Below are 21,943 nucleotides of genomic sequence, written 5' to 3' on the forward strand. Positions count from 1 at the left end.
CGACAAACTGAAAGACAGGATCAAAAGCACCGAAGACACATTACAAGAGATGGTACCAGAACATAAGTCCATGAAAGGAAGGTTGGTAGATGCGCTTGACCGTATACAGGCACTGGAAAGGCGAGCAGAGGACGCTGAAAATCGCAGCAAGCGCAATATTGTACGCTTGGTGGGTCTGCAGGAGAAAAAGGAAGGCGATGACATGGTGGGATACCTTGGCAACTGGTTACGGTCAGAAGTGGCGCTGGAGAGCCTTTCACCTTTTTTCACGTTAGAACGAGTGCACCGAGTCCCAGCTAGGCCTCCCAGGCCGGGCCAGCCACCCCGCCCAGTGGTGATAAAACTGTTGCACTATAAAGACAGAGACTGGCTGTTGCAAAGGGCCAGAGACGTGGGCCTGTTCCAAGTGGACAATAGTAATGTAACACTGTTCCCTGACTACACGTTTGAAACTCAGAAACTGCGTGCCTCCTTTTTGTCGCTCAAGCGGGAACTGCGAGCAGAGGGCATACAATACTCACTAGTGTTCCCAGCCAAGCTCAGAGTAGTGGTGGATAGCAAGATGCTTTTCTTCCCTACGTCAGCGGACGCCTGGGCGTGGTGGGACACTTATAAGGCCGGGACGGAAGGGGCGAAAATCAGAGCTGAAGAGGAGCAACGTCGACAACCGGTGCGGAAATCGCAGAGGCTCCGAAGGCACCGACAGAGATCTAGAAAACCCACCGAATCCCAAATAGAAGAGGAGAGAAGAGCAGCGCTGCAAGCAGTGGTGGATTTATCAGGGACTGTGAGTACCCGTTCACGCAGGAGCTCAGACTCAGAGGGCCCTGTTACGGGCTCCGAAACGGACCTGTCAGAACTTAATGGCGCAAAGGGCCCAGTGGTAACACCGCAGACATCGGAGGAGATTATCGAAGCTTGAAGAATGGAACGAACAATGCTAACTGTATGGGATGCCTGGGGGGGGCTGTGCCTACTGATGCTGAAGCTTACGACAAAGCAGATTGGATATTTCAGTGTTTCAGGGGGATTGCGGGGCGGGGGGGATGGGACTGTAGTAACCACCTTCGGAGCCGGGCTACGCCCTATTGGCCCATAAGGCCACCGTAGTGTAGACTGCGGAATAGGAGTGTAGTTGAGGGGGGTTATTTTGCCCTTTCTAAGTTTGGATGGGAGCTGCTTTCGTGAAGTTAGGTCCTGTTCTGGGGGGAGGCAGCCGAGAGTAGTTGGGGGGGGCTCGAGGCGGGGGACATGGAGGGGGGGGGACTGTTGCTTTGGGGTTGGGTTGGGGGAGAGCCACCACGTGCGCCTGGATGCAAATTTATGCTACCTCTTGTCGATTAATTTGGGACTATGGCTAATTCTGGAACAGTGAAATGTGTAACCTGGAACGTGAGGGGGCTACATACTATGGCAAGGAGGCATAAGGTTCATGCTTATTTAGTTCTTAGAGGGGTTCAGATTGCGCTATTACAGGAAATGCATCTGACAAAGCAGGAAGGTGTTGCGCTGCAGCGAAGGTGGAGAGGTCAACTGTTCAACACCATATATTCTACATTTGCAAGGGGCGCATTGATCTGGATACGGGCGGGGACTCCTTTTCAAGTGGTTAGGCATACAATAGACCCAGAGGGGAGGTTTGTGGCCGTAGAGGGGAAACTTAAGGGCCGAGATATAGTACTTTGTAGCGTCTATTCACCCAATGTCGACCAACCGTCTTTCTTGACAAGGCTCTCTGGCGTGCTGGCGAGCTACTTAGCGGGCCCGTCGTCGTGGACGGAGACTTTAATTCAGTGGCAGACGTTACACTGGATAGGTCCCATCCACCTATGAGAGCATCCCCGGTGCACCGACTGGCGAAGCGTAGACTTGAGTGGCAAGAGCAATGGGAGTTGGAGGATGCTTGGCGAGCGCAACACCCAACAGTGAGGGACTACTCGTATTATTCTGGCCTGCATGACCTCCATGTCCGCCTTGACGCTTTTCTGTGCTCCCCACTCGTGATCTCTGATGTGGCGAATACGGAATATTTAACTTGCACGTTATCCGATCATAGCCAATTGCTGCTAATGCTAAATTGGATGACTGAGACCTCGAGAGTCCCGATGTGGCAGCTGCGGCCTGACACACTGGACGACCTACTGTTTAGGGAGGCGCTGAGCGAGAGGATTACACATTATTTTGAGGAAAACGACGGCACCACGGCATCCAGAGCGATGGAGTGGAACGCCTTCAAGGTTGCTATCAGAGGCCATTGTATAGGGAAATATGCAGGAGCGCGCAAGGCTCTGATAGATGATTTGGATAAGGCAGAGAGGATGCTGCGGGAGGCTGAGATGGCACAACCTAATCATCCTGAGCTGCAGGAGGCTGTCTGCGAGGCCAAGGAAGCAGTGGCGGTTGAAATGGAACGGCTTCGTAGCTTCGACCATAAGACCTATTTGACGAGGGCACACGCTGAGGGGGACAAGGCCGGGACGTTGCTCGCTTGGCTGGTTAACCCTACTAGACGTAGCCACCCGATCTTGGCCTATAGGGGGATGGAGGCCGTATATACAACACCCAAATGGGGATATTGGACAGTTTCCAATCGTACTATAGAACGCTGTATGAGAGTGCGCTGGAAGGACAGGAAGGTGAAATTGACACCTTCCTGGAGGGGCTGCAATTTCCGCAGCTAGTCCAAGAGCAGGCAGAGACCCTGGGCAGGGATATTGAACTAGGGGAGATCGGGAGCGCTGTGAAGCGGATGGCTCGTAATAAAACACCGGGCTTAGATGGTTTGCCCATAGAATTTTACAGTAAATACCTAGGGCAACTTGCTCCGCGGCTCGAAACGGTATACAATGAAGCAAAGGTTAGAGGCCGGTTACCTCAATCCATGTGTGAAGCTCTGATGATCCCGTTGCTGAAGTCAGGGAGGGAGAGCTGGAGGCCAGCATCCTATCGGCCGTTGTCCATGTTAACAACAGACTACAAAATCTTGAGTACCATATTGGTGACCAGACTGTTACAGCACATGTCGGGGCTGATTCATAGTGACCAATCCGGATTTATTCCCACGTGAAACACTACTATCAATATACGTCGACTGATACGTCTGCTGGGAGACTCAATGCCGAGTGCCGAACGCCTTTAATACTATCAATCGATATTGAGAAGGCGTTTGATAGCTTAGAGTGGTAATATTTATACAGGGTTATGAAGCGCTTTGGCCTTGGAGATGGTTACATAGGCTGGACGAGAGTGTTGTATGCCTCAGCGATGGCACGGGTGCGGGTGGGCTCTCTTATATCACACCAGTATCGGGTGTGCTGTGGCACTAGGCAGGGGTGCTCGCTCTCCCCCCTGCTGTTCGCGTTAGCGATAGAGCCTTTCGCGGCGGAAGCCAGGACGGGACGTTATTACAAGGGCCTAGTCTACAGAGAAAGCCCACAGATTATTTCGCTGTACGTGGATGACCTCTTGTTATTTCTAGCGAAGCGCTGGAGGGCGCAGAGAGACTTCTTGTACTATTTGGTAAGCTGGCTGGCGTAAAAGTCAACTAGTCTAAATCCTGTTTATTTCCACTACGACAGGGGGAGATGCGACTTACCACCCGCCCGCTGCTTAATTGGGAGCCTAATTGCCTGAAATATTTGGGAGTACATGTGTATCACAAGGCTGCGGATATGCTGGAGGGCAATGTGGGCCGCTGTATCCGGGCACAGAAGGGCAGCATGTCCTTTTGGTCCACCCTCCCGCTCTCGGTAATGGGACGCATTTCATTAGTGAAAATGATAGCTTTGCCACGCCTTCTTTACTACTTCCGCACACTGCCAATATGGATACCCAGTTCTGTCTTTCAACAGCTGAGATCGTTACTGATATAGTTTCTCTGGGGCACGGACAGGCGTAGGATAGCTTTAGCCACGCTGCTCCGACCGAAGAATGAGGGAGGCCTGGCGGTCCCGGATTTTGAGCTCTATTACCTGGCGGCTCAGTTGCAGATTTTCACGCAGGAGGTAGCGATGGTGTATCGGGGGCCGGAGGACGGGAGGGACGGGGGTGCCCCCCGCCATACCCCCCGCCATGTTCAAGCGTACATCACCTTGCAGCAGAGGCTCGCCCTCAGGGATTTATCTCTAGAGGAACAAATGTTTAGGCTCTGCTGGAATCGATCGCACCGACGAGCGGGAGTGCGGCGTATGTACGCACCTGAGATACCCCTGGGTATGGTGACGGCGCTCCCCCCACGGCGGCCATTGGTCGCGCCTGCAGGGGTGGGAGGACGCTGGGCTGCAAATGCTATGGGACCTACACGAAGATGGAGCGTTAATCCCATAACAAACCTTGCAAGAGCGGTTTGACCTCCCGAGGGGGGGGGTTTCTGATGCACACTGCTGTGACAAGAGCTATGCAAGCGCACTGGGGGGAAGGGCTCCAGGATTCAGCTATGTCCATGGCTTGCCAATATACTATGATGGTAGCTGGCACTTATAAAGCGGTAACGTGCCTTTATTCAACCTGCAACCTTTAACAGCACTCAAAGCCAAGTGGGAGTTAGATCTCCAGATGGAGATCCCTGACACCACTTGGGCGCAATTGATGAGGAGAGCAAGGAAGAGCACGAGAAACGCACGTTTCCAACTGATATATTTTTATGTACTTCATAGAGCCTACCTCACACCAGGGAAAATCGGGAAGTATTTTGGAGCGGGGAACGCGGCATGCCCCAGATGTACTACAGCAGGGACGGACCTGGTCCATATGTTGTGGGACTGCTCACACCAACGGGACTATTGGCAGGAGATCTGTGAGACACTAAACGCAGTAACGGACAGGGAATTACAGTATAATAAGGCTGTTGGCGTGTTGCACTGGTTTACGCACACACCCAAGAATAGGATCACAAGTAAATTCCTAGATATGGGTCTGATCCTGGCCAAGAGAGAAATAACAAGAAATTGGAAATCGAAGAAAGGCCCTATGCTTAGGCGGTGGGTTAATGAGTTTCTCAAATGGGCGGCGAGTGAAAGTACACTTAGGTATCAGCTGGTTCGCCGCAAGCCCGACGACAAGGCACTGGAGGCGGCAGCGGCGTGGGAGACGTTGGTGCAGGCCTTGCGAGACAGAACGTTGGAGGAGGAGGGACTTTCCGACTTAGGGGCTGAAGCTCCCACAAACACACCAGGTGCACTTTCTCCATAGTTAATCAGGTACTCCTGATAGTACTCATACACACACATTCACAGAGAGCTCAGGCATAGGTGGGGGCACTTGTGGGTGGGCGGGGGAGGGAATTGGGAAGTTAAGAAGTTGGGGGGGTAATGGGGTTTGGGGTGGGAGACAAAAAAAGTAAAAGCGGAATGAAGAAATCCTTGCACGGCGAACGCTAATGTTTAAAGGTTGCTGAGAATGGTGATCCAGTGTTTGACGCTGCCCGACCTCCGGGTTGTGGGCAACAGGCCGTGTACAAAGATCATTTAAATAAGAAATACGCACTGGAGTTGGCAGTGCAGGGTCTTTATAAAAGTATGCTGTATATCTTGGTTCTGCAATTAAAACGGTTTAAAAAATAATAATAATGAGAAACATCAGTAGAACCAGTGATATTGAATTTTAACGGTTTAAGTAAAAATAACACCAAAAGAGGCAAAGTACCAACTGAGGGTATCTGGTCGTGCTAGACCGGGACAAAGTCACAAGTTTAGACCAGCCGTGAGAGAGTGCAGTCCGGGTATAGGACCACGTTTGGCCCACTGTGAATAGAACCTTATGTCCCTGATGTAAGGTCTGCACAGCTTTGCTTTCCGAGGCTTTGCGTTGCCTGGCATCAGTTCCAATTACACTCTACGGCAAGGCTTTGCGGGGCTCAGGGTCGGCTTCCAATGAAGCTTTCAGTTGTGTGGTGAGGCTTTGTGAGGCTTCACGTTGCTCAGCATCAGTTCTTATGAAGCTTCCAGAACTGCGGCCAAGCTTTGCCAGGATTCACATTGCTTTGCCCTGGATAAGAAGGAACTTTTAGTTAGGCAGGAAGGAGGGCAATCTAATACCTGTCAATGGTCCAGGACCCTTGATGGCACCTCTTGGGGATCAATGACTCAGTTCAGCAGAGGCTAGCAGGGCTCAGGCAGGTCCAGTTGCAGGTCCAGTGCAGCCGGTCAGCTATGCAGTTGCAGGGAAGCCCCTAGAGCTTGTTGTGTCCCTGTAGCTCAGAACACGAGGTCAGCCAACTGATTCATAGAGGCACTTAGGTAGCTTGGCATGAAGGGAGAAGTTCCAATATTCCTTCTCACAGAGCAGGGCAGGCCTATGGGGGTACAAGACAGACTTCAAGCAGCAGTTCTGGCTTCTGGTAGCAGCAGGGCAGTCCTCTGAGAAACAATGGAGGCCTCAAGCAGCAGAGCAGTCATCTGGGGAGCAAGACAGGTCTTAAGCAGCAGGGCAGTTCTTTGAGAAACAATGGAGGCCTCAAGCAGCAAAGCAGTCATCTGGGGAGCAAGACAGGCATTAAGCAGCAGGGCAGTTCTCTGAGAAACAATGGAGGCCTCAAGCAGCAAAGCAGTCATCTGGGGAGCAAGACAGGCCTTAAGCAGCAGGGCAGTTCTCTGAGAAACAATGGAGGCCTCAAGCAGCAAAGCAGTCATCTGGGGAGCAAGACAGGCCTTAAGCAGCAGGGCAGTTCTCTGAGAAACAATGGAGGCCTCAAGCAGCAAAGCAGTCATCTGGGGAGCAAGACAGGCCTTAAGCAGCAGGGCAGTTCTCTGAGAAACAATGGAGGCCTCAAGCAGCAAAGCAGTCATCTGGGGAGCAAGACAGGCCTTAAGCAGCAGGGCAGTTCTCTGGAGAACAAGGTAGTTCTTCTTCTGTAATTTTCACAGATCCAGGAGTGTAGTGAAGAGTGGCTCAAGAAGTCCAATGTTTATAGCTGGTGCCAGCCTTTGATGTGAGGTGATTCCCTATGCTACCAACACATCTTGTTCTGGAAAGTTCTGCCAAGGCTCCAAGAAGTCTGGAATGATAAAAAGCTAGTGTCAAGTTATTTTGTGTGTCTGCTGGAGGCAGCGCTTTTAAGTGTACATAACAAAAAGTTTATTTTGTTTAAAACTGCACTGGAGGCTGCAATGGCAGACCTGAGATATGTTTTAAAGGTCTACTGTGGTGGGTGGCACAACGAGTGCTGCAGGCCAACTAGTAGTATTTAATTTACATCTACTTTATCCAGGATTTTCAGAGCATCGTCTAGCACCTGGATTATAGTAGTCTGTGTCCTTTATGTGTAGTAGCATCCAGACTGAAAGAAATAAAGAGCGTATAATGGAAATATTGGAGAGAAACTGCTTTCTCCAAGAATTTGCCTGGCAATAGCAGCTTCAATATTAGTCTAAGATTCTGACTTTTTGTGCAGTTAATATTCTGCTCATAAGGTAAGTAACCTTTTGAATTTCAAGAACCTTCAGCAAGTGAAGTGGCACATGAATCTGGAGGGGTGAGATGTCATGTAAACACAGTTTTAGTGGTAAGGATGGGATAAGGTCTGTTGAGCAAAATAAAAGGGAGCGGGTCAAATATAATTATTTTGATGATTTTTTAATATATGATCTTTTTTCACGCGCTTGATGCAACCGTCATTCCTCGATCTTAATGGTATTGTGTTTGAAGAGAGGGCAGTCTGTGAGGGGTCAACAAAAGGCTGGATAGTTTCTTAATAGAAAGAAAAAGCTAGAGACAAAATCAACCTCAAGTCCAGAATTTGTAGATGACAACAGCATACAGCAGATAGTAGAAGATATTAATCAACCACATCAAAAGAATACTGAGTGGCACTATAAAGGGGTAGAGGGAGGTGGGAATTCAAAAGATAACGTTGAAGAAGCCAAACGGGCCCAAGGGGGAATATTAGAACTGGCAGTTAGTATAACAGTTATCAGAGAGAAGGGAAGTAAAAAGGAGGAAAAATCATAATGACAAAAAGTCAAGGAGAAAGGGACACAGATAATACAGACTAAAAGATACTAATGCATCTGGGAACTAGACTCACCAGATGTGGCAGCGTGTTCATTTAGCCTCATATTTTAGTAGAAAGGTCGACCTATAAATACTGGGCGTATTCCTTTCCAGCCCTACGCCGGCACGCTCGGAAGTGCATACAAGCATACCCCTTCGTTGCGGAGAAGCGCTCACAGTTACGAGATCCCAAACTTTGGAACAGACTACCAAGTAAGACCAGATTTCCCTGCACCTAAGAACAAGGAATAAAAAGAAATACGTCCTTTCTACTAAAATATGAGGAATATCAGAAAGTTTCATTCGAAGAGAAAAATAAGGATGATATAATCGTTGCGCTATAAAAATATCCTTTTTTCCAATCTTCTATATTAAGATCATTATGTGGACCTATACTGGAGCATAACAAGTTCTAAAAAGCCTATGAACCTCCACTTCCCGTAATGTGGATCTTGAACCCAATTGCATATCTCAGGAGATACTGGAAAGGAGAGAAAAGAAGTAGGAACAGAAAATATCAGTGCTACATAGATCTCGTCGAAGTCCCTCAAATATTAAAAATAACTCGATCTCCTCTATATGAAATAACCAGAGTCTACTCCACATGAAAATAAATTAAAGTTTTTGTTGTACACCAGTTTTTGTGTAAAATACGAATGACGGTCACCTGATGAAGGCCTCAGGCCGAAACGCGTTGTGTTCCATTCTACCGCATTTGCCTTCCTCATAAATTTTCCATCGACCGAATATATCGTACAGCACCTTTTGTATTTATGTGTAAAATGTCTTGTTCCTGGTCATTATGAGTAGTGTATGTTATTTATTGTCAATGCTATGAAATATATGTGTTTTTCTATGAACTAATCAACACACTATCTAAAAGAAATATAGAATTTTGTTGAAAATGAAAAAAAGATAAAAAGTAAATAAATAGAATGAAAAATAAAACAATCATATATTTTTGATACATTACTGTCTAAGTGAATCATTACTGTCCATGTAGACAATATCTGAAATGAGGTTGAAATAAGGGCGACAACACTATCACTGGTTTGCTAGTTTCTTTTTCAACTTGTGTTTATATATTCCCTACGATTAGCAAACTAACTAGTATGTAGGGGTCCCCATTCTTTTCAAATTATTCAGGATTCTGCTCCTGCGCAGACCAGCCACCACCCAGCCCGCATCAGTGTTCCTGCTGCAGCCTGCAGTATTCCCCACTGGCATGAAGCTCTTCCATGCACATTGAAGCGCGGAGCGCTCAGCGTTGGCTAGTAAAGTTCAGGCGAATGAAGTGAAGGAGGGATGTTGAGTATGAGGTTCTTCTTTCTACACCTACTGTTTCTAGGAAGCGGCATTCTCATGAAGAATTATGAGAGGCTAGCCTTAAAATCATTATTTATTTATTTATTTTTAATATTTATATAGCGCAACATATACCCGAAGGCGTCCTTATTATCCAAGGAGGTGGCCTTTGCAGGGCTTATTGTCACACTTATTTAATCCAAGATGGTGACAACCTGTTTTACTGTGATGCCATCCCTTGTCTAGAAAATATGCAAGGAAGATTTGATCAGAGAAAGATGCATTTTGTGTCAAGTTCATCACCCTCCTAGATGTTTTTTTGCCTCAGATTATTACTCCATATTTCTGTAGCTGTATTCCATATTGGATTTTCACAGCTGGAAGAGTGTAAACTGGTTTCTGTCTCAACACTTTCTCATAGTAGAATTGGTGGCTTTCTTATTGACTTCTGCACCATTTACCATCTACAAACAAGAACTATTCATGTTGCCAAGGAGGTCTTTTGTATTAGTGGGAACTTAGGGTTTTTCTTCCTAACTGGGATCCTCTTTAGTAGACAATTGATATTTTTCAAATGCATTTTTAAGTATGTGGTAGGTCAGTGGCTACTGTGAGGAGTCACCCTTTCTTCGGGCAATCAAAAAAAAACGGGGAAATCCTCAGGCCCTCCAGTGCTTGACTGACTCCTGCCACATGCATAATGAATCAGCGCCATATTGGATTGGGTAAACCCCAATGAATGGGAGAGAGATCATACTGAATTTGAGCATTGAAAAAGGAAGTACTGCCCCAACATGCCACTCTTTGCTTAAATGTCCCCAACAACACTTTGCACAGTGTTAATTTCTGTCTGCTCCCCAACCACTCACCAACTCACAAGGAAAAACACTTTGGCGATAAAGGGCAGAGTAACACTGACAGCACGCTAATATGACTCAACGCTAAATCCACAGTCAGTATGGAGGCCATATCCAGCTCAGCAATTCTTTAGTGCAGAGGATGTTTTATGATTTAGAAGAGGTTCTAAGGACTGTTGAGAACATCTCTAATCTTGTTTTTGAAGCAGTTTGTTTTGGTGGGATGAATGAGCGCTCTTTGACTTTTTCTCTGTTCTTTAAGGTATTAGACTAGTTCCATTTTCATTTCTCTCCAGACCATATCTAGTTTCCTTGTGTAGATCTGACAGCTTTAGGGTGGTCTTCCCCCAACTGCCTTCCTCCTTCACTTTTTTGACCTCGTTTTTGCTGGTATTAGGACTCTGTGCAATTTACCACAGCTAACCAGTGCACAGGTGCATGTACTCTAGCCCCTAAACATGGTATTATTGGTTCATCCCAATTGGCATATTTAACTTACTTATAAGTCTCTAGTAAAGTGGTAATATCTGTACCCAGGGCCTGTAAATTAAATACTACTAGTGGGCCTGCAGCACTGATTGTGCCACCGACTTAAGTAGCTCTTTAATCATATCTCAGGCCTGCCATTGCAGAGCCTGTTTGTGCGTTTTCACTGCCATGTAAACTTAAGAAAATAAAACTTTTTGCCAGGGCCAAACCTTCCCTTTTTATTCATATATGTCACCACTAAGGTAGGCCCTGGACAACCCAGAGAACAGGGTGCAATGTATTTCAAAGGCACCACAATTACCTTTAAGTTTTACATGTCCTGTTAGTGAAAAACTCTCACAGTTGGTTTTTACCACAGCAATGCCTATTTTTCCCGAAGTATAACATTATAGTTACCTTTTATACATGTCATTCCCAATTGAGAAGAGATAAAACTTCCAAGTCTGGTGCCTTAGGAGTCCTAATTTAAAATCATAATTTATAGTAAAATCGGATTTTAAATTTCAATTCTGAAAACGGCAATTTTAGAAAGTTGGCATTTTCTTACTTTAGTCACTTGGTGCCTGATGCCTGCCTCGGGTCACGTGTCTGGGGTGGGTGACAGCTGGGCTTGGTGCATTCCACCTAGACAGCCACACACATTGGAAGCTTAGGTGTGACTTGATGGACCATCCTGGCAGGATGGGAGGGATGAGCTGGGCCCAGCCTCCCTTACACCTGAAAAGGCTGTGTTCCGTCCCCACTAAAGGGCTGCATACCTCTTGTAGTAAGTCCGGAGCCCGGGCAGGAAGGGCAGGGCTTCTGTGCACTTCAAAGGTCTGTCTTTGAAGTCTTCAGACTTCAAAGGTTCAATTAGGTATACGTAGTGGACCTCTAACACCACCACTTAAGTACACTTCTGGACCTGAGGATACCCTGCTAGGAAGAAGGACTGCTGTGCTGGTGAAGGACTGCCATTCTGCTGGACTGCTTCTTTGCTGGACTCCTAGTTTGCTGTTCTCATCTGCTGCCTGCTGCACTCTTGCCTGGGTGAGAAGGCCTGGACCTTCTGCACTTGACCCCAAAAACCAGAGTGACTCCAATGGCTAGCTGACTGGCCTCTTCATCAGAAGCCTCAAGGACGTAACAGGCGTCCAACCCCTACATCTGGACTCCTCTTATCTGTGAGTCTACCCTGCCAAGTGTGCCATCCCAGTCCCGGACCATTTAAAGTGGGCCTGATGTACGTGCCAGCGGTACCCACGTATCTTCTCTGCTGAGCAACGCATCCCGAGCAAAACTGACGCATATTCTTGGCTGAGCACCACATCCCTGAACAGAACCACCACACAGCCACTGCTGCGTGGATTGGACGCATTGCAAAAGACCTGAATCGCCCCGCATTCCGCATCTTGAGACCGACGCATTGCCTTCAGTACCGCCACTGAGTGATGCTTTTCCTGGAGCAAGTTACTAGCATCCCTTGTCGACTGCAACCTCAAAGAAAAACCGATACTCCACGTCACACCTTCACCGCTCACCGAAACTGACGCACCGCCTCTGCTGCGTCATGCATCCTCGACACAAAATCTGTATTGCAAGCCCAATTGACGGGATCTTCGACGTCGACGCATTTGGACCTCATACCGCAGCATTGCTGCATCTTGGAGCCAACGCATTGCTTCTGCTGAACGACACATCTTCACGGATCCATGCACCAATGCTGCTGCATGACCAGGATTTAAGGTACTTGTTCAGGGGGGCCTAAGTGGGTTCTCACTAAAGAAACAAACAGGCCCTTCTGTTATTAGCCCCACCTGTTGGGGCTTTTTACACCTTACAGTGTAATGCGTACAGATTTCTTACATACAATATCCGATTGACAGCTGGTCCAATCTGGGTCCTTTAGTATCAGGCGGAACCTTCTCCTGATGGACCATCAAGAGGAGAACAGGGATACACAAGAGGTATCCAGAGCGGGAGTACCTTGACGAAGGTGTGACTCCAGTACTCCCTCCCCCGCCCCTCCATGAGGCACAACAACTAAACCTACATGGAAGGTTCCTCCTGATACTGAAGGACCCGGATTGGACCAGGTGTCAATCGGGTAGTGTATGTGTGAAATCTGTACGCATGTTTTATGGAAGCAACATATGGACACATTGGGTTCAGTACGGTCCTGAAGAAAGCCCGAGACCCCTTATGGGGCCATGACAGGGCTGAAATATGTCGACCTGATTTAGTGGACAACCAGCATCACAATAGGGTTATCATGTTTTTAAACCCTCCTCCAATGAATAAGGTTAAGAATAGGGGACTGGTGGGCAGTAGGGAGTTTTATTTAACCCCCCCTCCCCTTCCTTTTTTCCCTTTGTTTTTACTTTCACCTTAGTTTCCTACTAATAATGGGACTACAACACTAAAATGGGCTCGTTCGCCATTAGAGGATTATTTGACGAATGTGAGATGGCCAATGATGAAACCTGCCACCTGGGAGGTGTGTGAGGCCTTCGTGTCATTTTGTTTCTACACAACTGTGCTAGTCCATAGTATTGGAATGTTTGAGTAGCGAGAGTCATTCCTCAGTGAAGAAGGTGTAAAAATCCCCAACTTGGGGTTAATAACAGAAGGGCCTGAACGCATCTTTAGTGAAAACGGTACTGGAAGGGAGAGCATGAACAACCGTCCTTCGACCTTTGGGCAAACCCTCTCCCACTCCCTCTCACCCAATAGTGGTTGGGTCACATGTGGTAAATGGGCCTAACTGGATACCTGTATCCGGCCCACGCTCCATCGCGGTCGTCCTGAACTTGTGAGTTTGTCCCGGTCCAGCACGATCTGATATCCACAATAGCACATTGGTACTGTTTTTCACTATAAACATTCAAATTCAATTATCTCCGGTTCTACTAATTGGATCTTTGTCATTTTGGTCTTTTTTTAATTATTAATGAATGGATTTTTTAACCTGGTGTGGAATCGTTTTCTATGGTGTTTTCACAGTTTTACAGTTTGAAGTTAAGCCTCGCTGCTCTATGCCAAACTAACAGAGGGTGAGCGCGGGCTAATTTATACTTCCTCTTACCCTGACTAGGATTATGGTGGCTGCTTGACCATGGCTCATAGTCCAGTCAATCGACAACCTAGTTTCTAACACCTTGTGATTCCTTTACTTTTATTGCGTTGCCTAGAGTACCAAAGCACACACGGTTACTCTCTTACTGATTTCAGTGTAGGTTCGTTGAAGTAGCTGACGAGTGATCTAGTATTGTTGAAATATTAATAGTGAGAACACTGGTTCTGAAATCTTCTGAATGTTATTGACAAGGAATGCCATTACATGGTCTTTCCCAGAAGTGAGGAAGGGGATAGCAAAATAGTGTGACCAAACTTGTTCAAAAGGGAAATTGTGTAATATGTTATTTAGATGGAAGAATATTCCGACAAGTGTGCTCCTTTGTGTAAGTTCATGGTGTTTAATTGTAAGAGGAGTTTTGGTTAAATCACTAGATAGAAGTTGTTCGAGTAGTTCACCTAATTGTTAATTTCAACCCAAACCTTTCTTTGCAAATCAGCTGTATTTTACAGAAAAGTTCATCCTTGGCAGATAGTTAATGAAATGCATTTTTTAAAATCTAAGATTGATTCTTGAAAATACAACAACTAATTAATTGAGTAAGTACATGTTTCAATCCTGTAGAAGTCTCACCCAGTACAATGTCAGGAATTTGTGGTTTTTAGTTTTTATTTACCTTTTTCGCAGAGGATGTAAAAATAAAAGAATTCACTGAAAATGTAGTAGATTATGTGGATTATACAGAGAGCCACAAGTGCTGAGGTCTCGGTAGGATGTCCTCTTTAGGAGAGTGTCCTTTGGTAGAAATAACATTGTGATCAAGTGTGAAGATAGGGGTGCATTTTTGCAATGTGGTCAAATGTGTGCACTTCGTTTGCTATTTCTTTTTACGTTGAAGTCAGTTGTACGAATGATATGGACATTGTTTGCTTCTTAACGAAGATTGTTAAATTTAGAGGAGATAGTTATAATGCTGAAATTCAACATGTTTTCTAATATATGGGATCTTGATTCTTTTTCAGACAAGGGCAAATTGTGATCTATAACCATGAAAATTTAACCTTTTTGGAAGAGGATGACTCAGTTAAGATAAAAGGTATACACTTATCTTTCATCCACTGCAATACCTGTGAATACCTCATGCCATTCAGGTTGCATATCCAATGGCAGCATGAAATTATGAACTGAAGTTAGAGAAATTGGATGATATTAGAACTATTGAAAATTTTTATGTGTAAAAAGCATTGCAAATTTACTTTTGTATGATTTGCTGCCAAGAATTAAATCTGAATAAAGATAACGAATGAGAAGAAAAATTAGAAGAGCCGCGTCGGGGAAATAGTAATAGTGGGATCAGTTTGATTGAATCTGAGTCTCCTCATTGTTCTACAGACTAACATGTCCCCTGAAGCCTTAATCTTAAAAGGAATTCTGAAGGTAAAAAAGATCTGCAAATGCGAAGACATATTTCGGAACCCACAGACATACCGGCTTCCAAGCACAGAAAGGCATGCACAGACGTACAGATGAATGCACTCGTGCGCACACAAACACATGCACACACATCCTTTGTCTCTCTGTCTCCATTCTCTGTCTGACGCTCTGTCTCCAGGCTCTCTTTTACACTTTCTGTAGCCTTCATTTCTATCTCATACCCTGTCCCTCTATCTACTTTTCTGCTCCATCATTCGTGTCCTGCCTAAGGTTGGATACCCATAACTCATAGCATCTCCACTAGATGATGTTTTTGAGGCATGTCATTCTATTACTAAATCTCCTCTCCTATTTCATCTCGGTTCTCCACCAGCACAATGAGGGGGCTCTTACCCTTGTGATCCAGAAGGCTTCTTAATGTATTTGCTTCTTTCTGGTCGTGGACCAAAACCAAGACAAACATTGTGGTTCAATCCTGCCTCTCTTGACTGTTGTTGCACTGTTTTTTTATAATCTAAGCAGCCTAGTGCAAACTTGTGCACCTTGTTGTAGCATTCACTTTACACTGCTATGCCACAGACTGGACGTCTGGACGTGTTTCGCCGCAAATGGGACCTACCGCATTCACTCTGTTTGCTTTTCAGATAATGCGTACAAGATCTCCTCACAAGTACACACGGTGTCTGATGACTGCATCGTGGTGAAGATGAACAACGACACTGACGTACAGTACTCCCTTGGAGAGTTCTTGTTTTGTAAGTATGCAGCGCTGTGCCAGTCAAAAGTTTCCGCCAAGTTGTCGTGTTCCAGTGTTAAGGTTGCATGAACACAGTCCCAACCAGATCTCCAGACCCACTTTTGTGTGCTGATGCGTGATTTGTGGTGAGCCACACGAATGTTTAAATCATATGGATAAAACATCTTGAAAGATATGAAGAAAGACAATCTTAGAACAGCAACTGAATGTACCCTTGAGTAACTGGAAAGTGGAAATTAAAAAATAAAATGATAAACTGAATTGCAAAGTACATCAGTTTCAAAATGTCTAAGACCACATAATAGTGAATTGACTGGGTTACACAAAAATTGCACGTCTTTCACCATCTATAATGTACTGATGCAGTGTTTATTAAAATTCTTCTTAAAGCAACAGTGCTGTGGTCTTCCTGTCTTTCACTGTATGTTTTAAAAATGCAGCACACTAACCTATTTTCCTATTACTTAGGCATTCCATTCTCATCCTGACCCTTTATACTTTCCTTCACCCCAGATACAAACGTATTTTGACTCAATTCCTTCTAAATCTAATTCCCCATGTTTTTCTACCACAAAATGGGTCAACAGATTCTGCTTGGCTTAAATAGGCAAGTGGGTTCTGATCTGACAGTAGAACTTTTATGTGGTTTAGTAGATATATTGTATGGGGCATTTCAATTACAAAATGTAGGCTTTAAAATGTTGTACTAAACATTTATTAGTGGGTTGGTCAGTCTTAGATCCTGGTCTGTTTTTGTCTTGTTTTTGTTTGTTAATTTTTCATTACTTTGCATTGTTTGTTATAAATGTATTTTAACAATGTTCTTCTTCAGTTTAACATAATCCAATGTCCCTATCCAAAACAGGAACACCCTATTTATTGATTGATTTGATATAGCACTGCTTGACCCGGAAGAATGGCAGAGTACTTTAGAAAATGTTATGTGAGAGAATAGGAGGATTTGTATAACTTTTAGAGGCAGTGTAGTATGTACAGTAAGGAGGCAAGTGAGAGTAGGTAGCATCAATACAAAATATGACCAGGTAGAGTATGTATACACTTGTTGTCAACCTGTGTACAGCACAGGGGTGATAACAATGAGGATGTGGCAAGTGCAGGCAGCTAACACAGCGTCTTTTTCTAACCTCTATCGATATGAGGCATTAGTGCAACTAAATCTTTTCTATAATTCTAGTCAGAAGAAGTGCACAGTAGAGCTGAAGAAGGGCATCTGCATCATCAGATACTGTAGAGTTAAAGGTGTTAGTGCAGGTTCCAAAGATGATCCCTTAGGGTGGATGTTCACCACCCACAGAGAATTCCCTGGATGGCAAAGTGCCAAACTTTACCGAATCTCTGACACCACTCTTAAGTTTCCAGTGTAAAACATCTGGGACAACAGAAATGTATTTCTTTTAAGTAGTATCTACCATATGTAGACTGTCCATTGCCCTGCCTACAGACCAACCTGTAGACCACAGCAGGTCTCTATTGATCCTCCATAAGCATCAATTGAATACACGTTACCTACCAGGAACCGGAACCCTACCTAAATTTCACTTCTAAAATACTGTGGTGGGTAAAGGAGGCAGATGGATATGTCAATAATGCATTCATCTGTCTGTGCAGCTCTGGGTGGAGGCCCGTAGGTATCTCCTAAACATCTGGGAACCAACGCACCTGAATGTCTGCTTGACGCAGTGGGTAACATTGGGGCTAATGCTGGTTAAGAGGAATATTGCCCAGCAATGGAGGGCATCAGTTCCGCCCACGGCACAGGAATGGGAAAAAGACATGGACTGGGCAATGTTTAGAGAAAAGACTGTACATGTGTCACGTGGATGCCCCAAAAAAATGGTCTTGTGTGTGGGGCTTGTGAAACTCCTATCGTGGAGAAATATGTCAGCCCCCTCTGGCCCCTGCATGGGATGATCCCCCATCGCCCCAGACCTTTCACCATACATGATTGTATTTTTTAATATTATCTACTGTACCACTGATGCCTATCGTACTGCTCCTTCTGTATTGTCATGCTATTGCTGATGTTTGTTTTTTCTTAATAAAAAATGTATTACAAAAATAAAAAAGAATGCATTACTTCTGTGCTGAATCATTTGGACTTTCCAAAGATGAATATTTTCAGACAGCATGCCAATTTGCCTTTTGATCTATATCTTAGCTTTGTTGTTAAATGTATATATAACTTTTTTCTATCATTCTTGAAAAGTATAATTAGGCCTTGCATCATCTCAGTGGTCATCTGCTGCAGTCATATGATGTTTGTCTTTCTTTTCCAGGTAGGTCTCAGAGTGGGAACGATGCTGAGAGGGAGGCGTTCAAAACCTACTCCAACTGCAACAACCTGGATTTCATGGTAGAAAGGCGGAGCAACTTCAATTACGGTGAGAAAAGACAAATTCCCCCATCTTCTCAGTGAGTTTACTTTTTGTCATTATATTTGATTTAAGAATTGAGATTATGGGGTTTGTTTTTAGCTCTCGTTGAGCGCTGACCAGAATACCACCACCAGGCAGTCGCCATAGATTTCTACCCTAGAGGAAAATGAGAGTGGGCACAGAGGCTGACCTTATTCTCAGTTGCCCCTGGTCTAGGGTATTTCACTTGCTATGACAGTCCCATAAATATGATGCTGTCCAATAACCTGCTATGTAACTCCATCGAGGTCTCCGTCCTGTATACCTGCATCTGCCCTCATGTGCATCTGTTTAAATAGTGGAGTATGGCTTATACTTTCATGTCGTATGGCTTATACTATCTCAGTAAAACTGTGCGTTTGTTGGACAACATAAACGTCAAAACTGTGCAAGACTGATTCTGTGCACACCATCAGGATATGTTGACCTTAGTCCTGCTGGCTCACAGTGCACCATCCGCACCACTAACCGTAGTCGAATGACAGGTGGAATGTGGAACAACAAAACATGACAACCCTGACTCTCCAAGGATATTGTGGTAATAGATTTAGAAGCCTTTCGTTTGGTTACTCTTGCATATCCACAGAGATACACAAGAAATACACAACATAACATTTCAATATTTATTTAAACATTGTGATTCTTAAGTAAAATATGTGTGTTGCAATAATCAATAGGAGGAAAAAGAATAGAATAATTCAATTCTTTAATAATGAAGGTGAAAAAGATAAACAATTCAACCATTTTGCTATTTACAGAGCATATGCTTGCATATAAGTACTGTAATATTTTGTATTTATGATTGGTGTATCTGCCAAAATCGCTGTAGTGTCATCTAACTCCCAAGTTACCTGTGGGTAAGTTTCATCAGGCTGCCCGTCTTGGTGGAGAGCTGTGCCTCATCCCTCACAAGAAGGAAACAGGAATCCGCTGGACTGAAATTTTGGCATGGGGCAACCTCTCAGTGCCAGCGAAATGCTCTTCTAACTAAACAAGGGAGTGATTTTGTTTATATAATAAAATCACCCATGTTGCCCTGCAGAAGTCCCAGTCACACTGCTATTGTTGATTCTTCTATGATAGCTCTGTCGTGGAGTGGAAATTAACAAACAACACCAATTTGCTCAGTGATCTTAGCCTTTATGCAGAATGATCAAGGTAATTGAAAATCTGCCTACTAAGTGGAAATGTAAACAAAGCCATTTCAGAGAATATTATTCTGGGCAGTCATGCAAACAAATGTGTGTCAAATGACAGCGTGTTTAAAAAAAAGAGAAGGCAATTTAAAAATGTGAGCATGCAAAATGGTGGTGTTCTTACCCGGGCCTATATGTGACCATTTGACACACACTCCTTGGACGTGAGATGACTAAAAAGCTTTCTAAAAACGATGCAAACAATGTATGTTAATACAAAACCTAAAGCCTTAAAGCACTGCATGTCTTTGATAATAAAAGCATATAGAAAATGAAATTGCATGTTATAAAAGGAAATCGAAGAGATGATAATAAAAAACACTTCATTTCTAAAAGCAATTTTGTAAATAAAAAACATAGGCAGATTTTAAAAAACAAATTCTCCTGCCCAAAGCAGCCAGATTGTTTAAATGTTCCATGGAGTAGACCGTGCTGGTCCCAGCATCCGCAGATGACTGCTCTGTTGGCGCCCCTCTCGCCAGTTCCATGGAACAAACATGTTCAAATCCAACCCCCTAAGCAGCCGCTGAAGGAGGGATGGACAGTAGTACATCCTCAGAGGAGGAGCCAGGATCCACGTCACCAGGAACAGAAGCATCTCAGGAAGGCTCATGATATGTGTTCTGAAGCAACAGCTATTACACAGGGCATCTTTACAGGTGTGTCTTTAGGGGACCTATCAGTAGTGTAATGTCCGTAGATTAGAACAGCTCCACCCCAAGCATATATCCAGGGCACATACCAAAGTGCACAACTGACAGTGGAATACAGGCTGCACGCAGCTTAGCCAAGCAGGCTGAAAGGAAAAGAATCAGGTGTCATTTTGTTCTTGTAGCAAAGGTGCGCCAAAGCACTGTATCATTCTCTCACGACATACGACCATGTGTGTTAGTGCCATCCCCATTTGGCCGCCTGGTGGAACATGCAATGCAGAATAGACAGAATAAAATCAGGCTTCCAACAATTAGAAACAGGTCATGCAGAAAGCCTCCAAAAAGGCCCAACCCAGAGCATGTTGACTTTAAAAAGTGTCCTATCGCCGCAGTTTTAGAAATATTAAAAATGCAGGGCATTAACTCCCCAAAATAGTGTGGGAGGCTGATGCGAAGTAGCGGCTGTATCCCAAAGGAAGACTTTGCAACTTGAAGATCAAACATCTTTCGTGCAGATGTTAAGGCCACTCTATCTGAACAAAGAAGGCTTCCAGCCGGCTTAAAGCATCAAAGTCCACATTCGAAATCTGTATCGAAGTCCAAATTGTTGCACCCCTAACTGTACAGGCTGTTAGAAACAGTATTTGTGCACAACTGGCCTTGAACCCAGAAACCGTAACCAGATTTGGTATTCCTGGTCTCATCCCACAGCAGCCTTGATCATTCAACATCAAATTACTCCCATTAGAGAGCAATCTGAACGCAGAACGATCACAGCAGCTGGGGAACCTTTTCAAATAAAATGAAAAGTTCACCTTGGATGCATTACATGAGCCATGGAGTGTTAGCTTCCTGCTAACTAAAGAGTGGCCTAAAGTACTCTTGCAGCCTGTGCCGCTAGGAAAAACCTCAGTTGCCTCATTCCTACAACGAAATGTGAAAGGTAGGATCCATGCCTCATGTACAAACCCGTCTCCTAGTGCTTCATATCTACCTACTTGATGGTGTTGTAAACAGTATTCTAAGTGAAAAGTTGAAATTGGCAGCAAAATCACTCCTTGTATTATCCAATCTGCACTCAGCACTTTTGAAACTGTAAATGGTAATTTTTCTAACTTTCTAGGTGTAACAATATGTATGTTGTGTCTTTCTTAGTCACAACGATATGTTCTTTAATTAAATTGTATGGATAGAACAGGCTGCTGACATTTAGGTGTTTCCATGGGACATGGCAAGTACACAGTTTCTGTAGAGTTCAACTATGTTGCATTATTGATCTAAGTTGTGACTGCCCATGTTGTAAAGAAGACATGTCACTCTGTATGATGTTGAAAGCACAAAACACAAAACACAATGTTACCCAGAGAATATATTCTAGTGGATAAGGTGGTCATACCATTGTCTACTACTGCTAGAGACCTTTCCAAATTTGATCTGTCAATCTCATGCAGTCTCTCAGCAGCTTCCTGCTGTGAAAATGTCCACTCTCCATTATATATTGCATACTGAAAGCGCTTTTGACATGGCTTTCGAGGATCTAACAAAAAATCTTAAATGGCCACACTTTAAAAAAGAAGAGACAAGTGCTGTTTCACCTCAGACAGCATTAAGAGTTTTAGCTATTATAGGCACAACCTCCCAATGCTGTAAGTTGTGATCTCTCCTGCGTGTTCTGTCTGCATATAACATGGTTCTGGCCTATTTATTCTAGAACCTTTGGTGTTGTCAAGAAAGCGTGCCTGATATGCGTTAGTATCTTTTGGCCACACTAAC

General features: G+C 44.6%; 1 protein-coding gene across 1 annotated transcript in view; it reads left to right on the plus strand.

Annotated features, from left to right (window-relative positions):
* The window catches only part of LOC147717809 (uncharacterized), a 299,575-nt gene that overhangs the window by 67,621 nt on the left and 210,011 nt on the right, over window positions 1-21,943 (plus strand). Inside the window, exons 3-5 of the mRNA XM_086924596.1 lie at window positions 14,718-14,791; window positions 15,774-15,884; window positions 18,184-18,288. Coding sequence (XP_086780722.1) covers window positions 14,718-14,791; window positions 15,774-15,884; window positions 18,184-18,288 — 290 coding nt within the window. The remainder of the gene's footprint in view (window positions 1-14,717; window positions 14,792-15,773; window positions 15,885-18,183; window positions 18,289-21,943) is intronic.

This window comes from Lissotriton vulgaris, chromosome 5 (genome assembly GCF_964263255.1).
Source record: "Lissotriton vulgaris chromosome 5, aLisVul1.2, whole genome shotgun sequence".
Lineage (NCBI taxonomy): Eukaryota > Metazoa > Chordata > Amphibia > Caudata > Salamandridae > Lissotriton > Lissotriton vulgaris.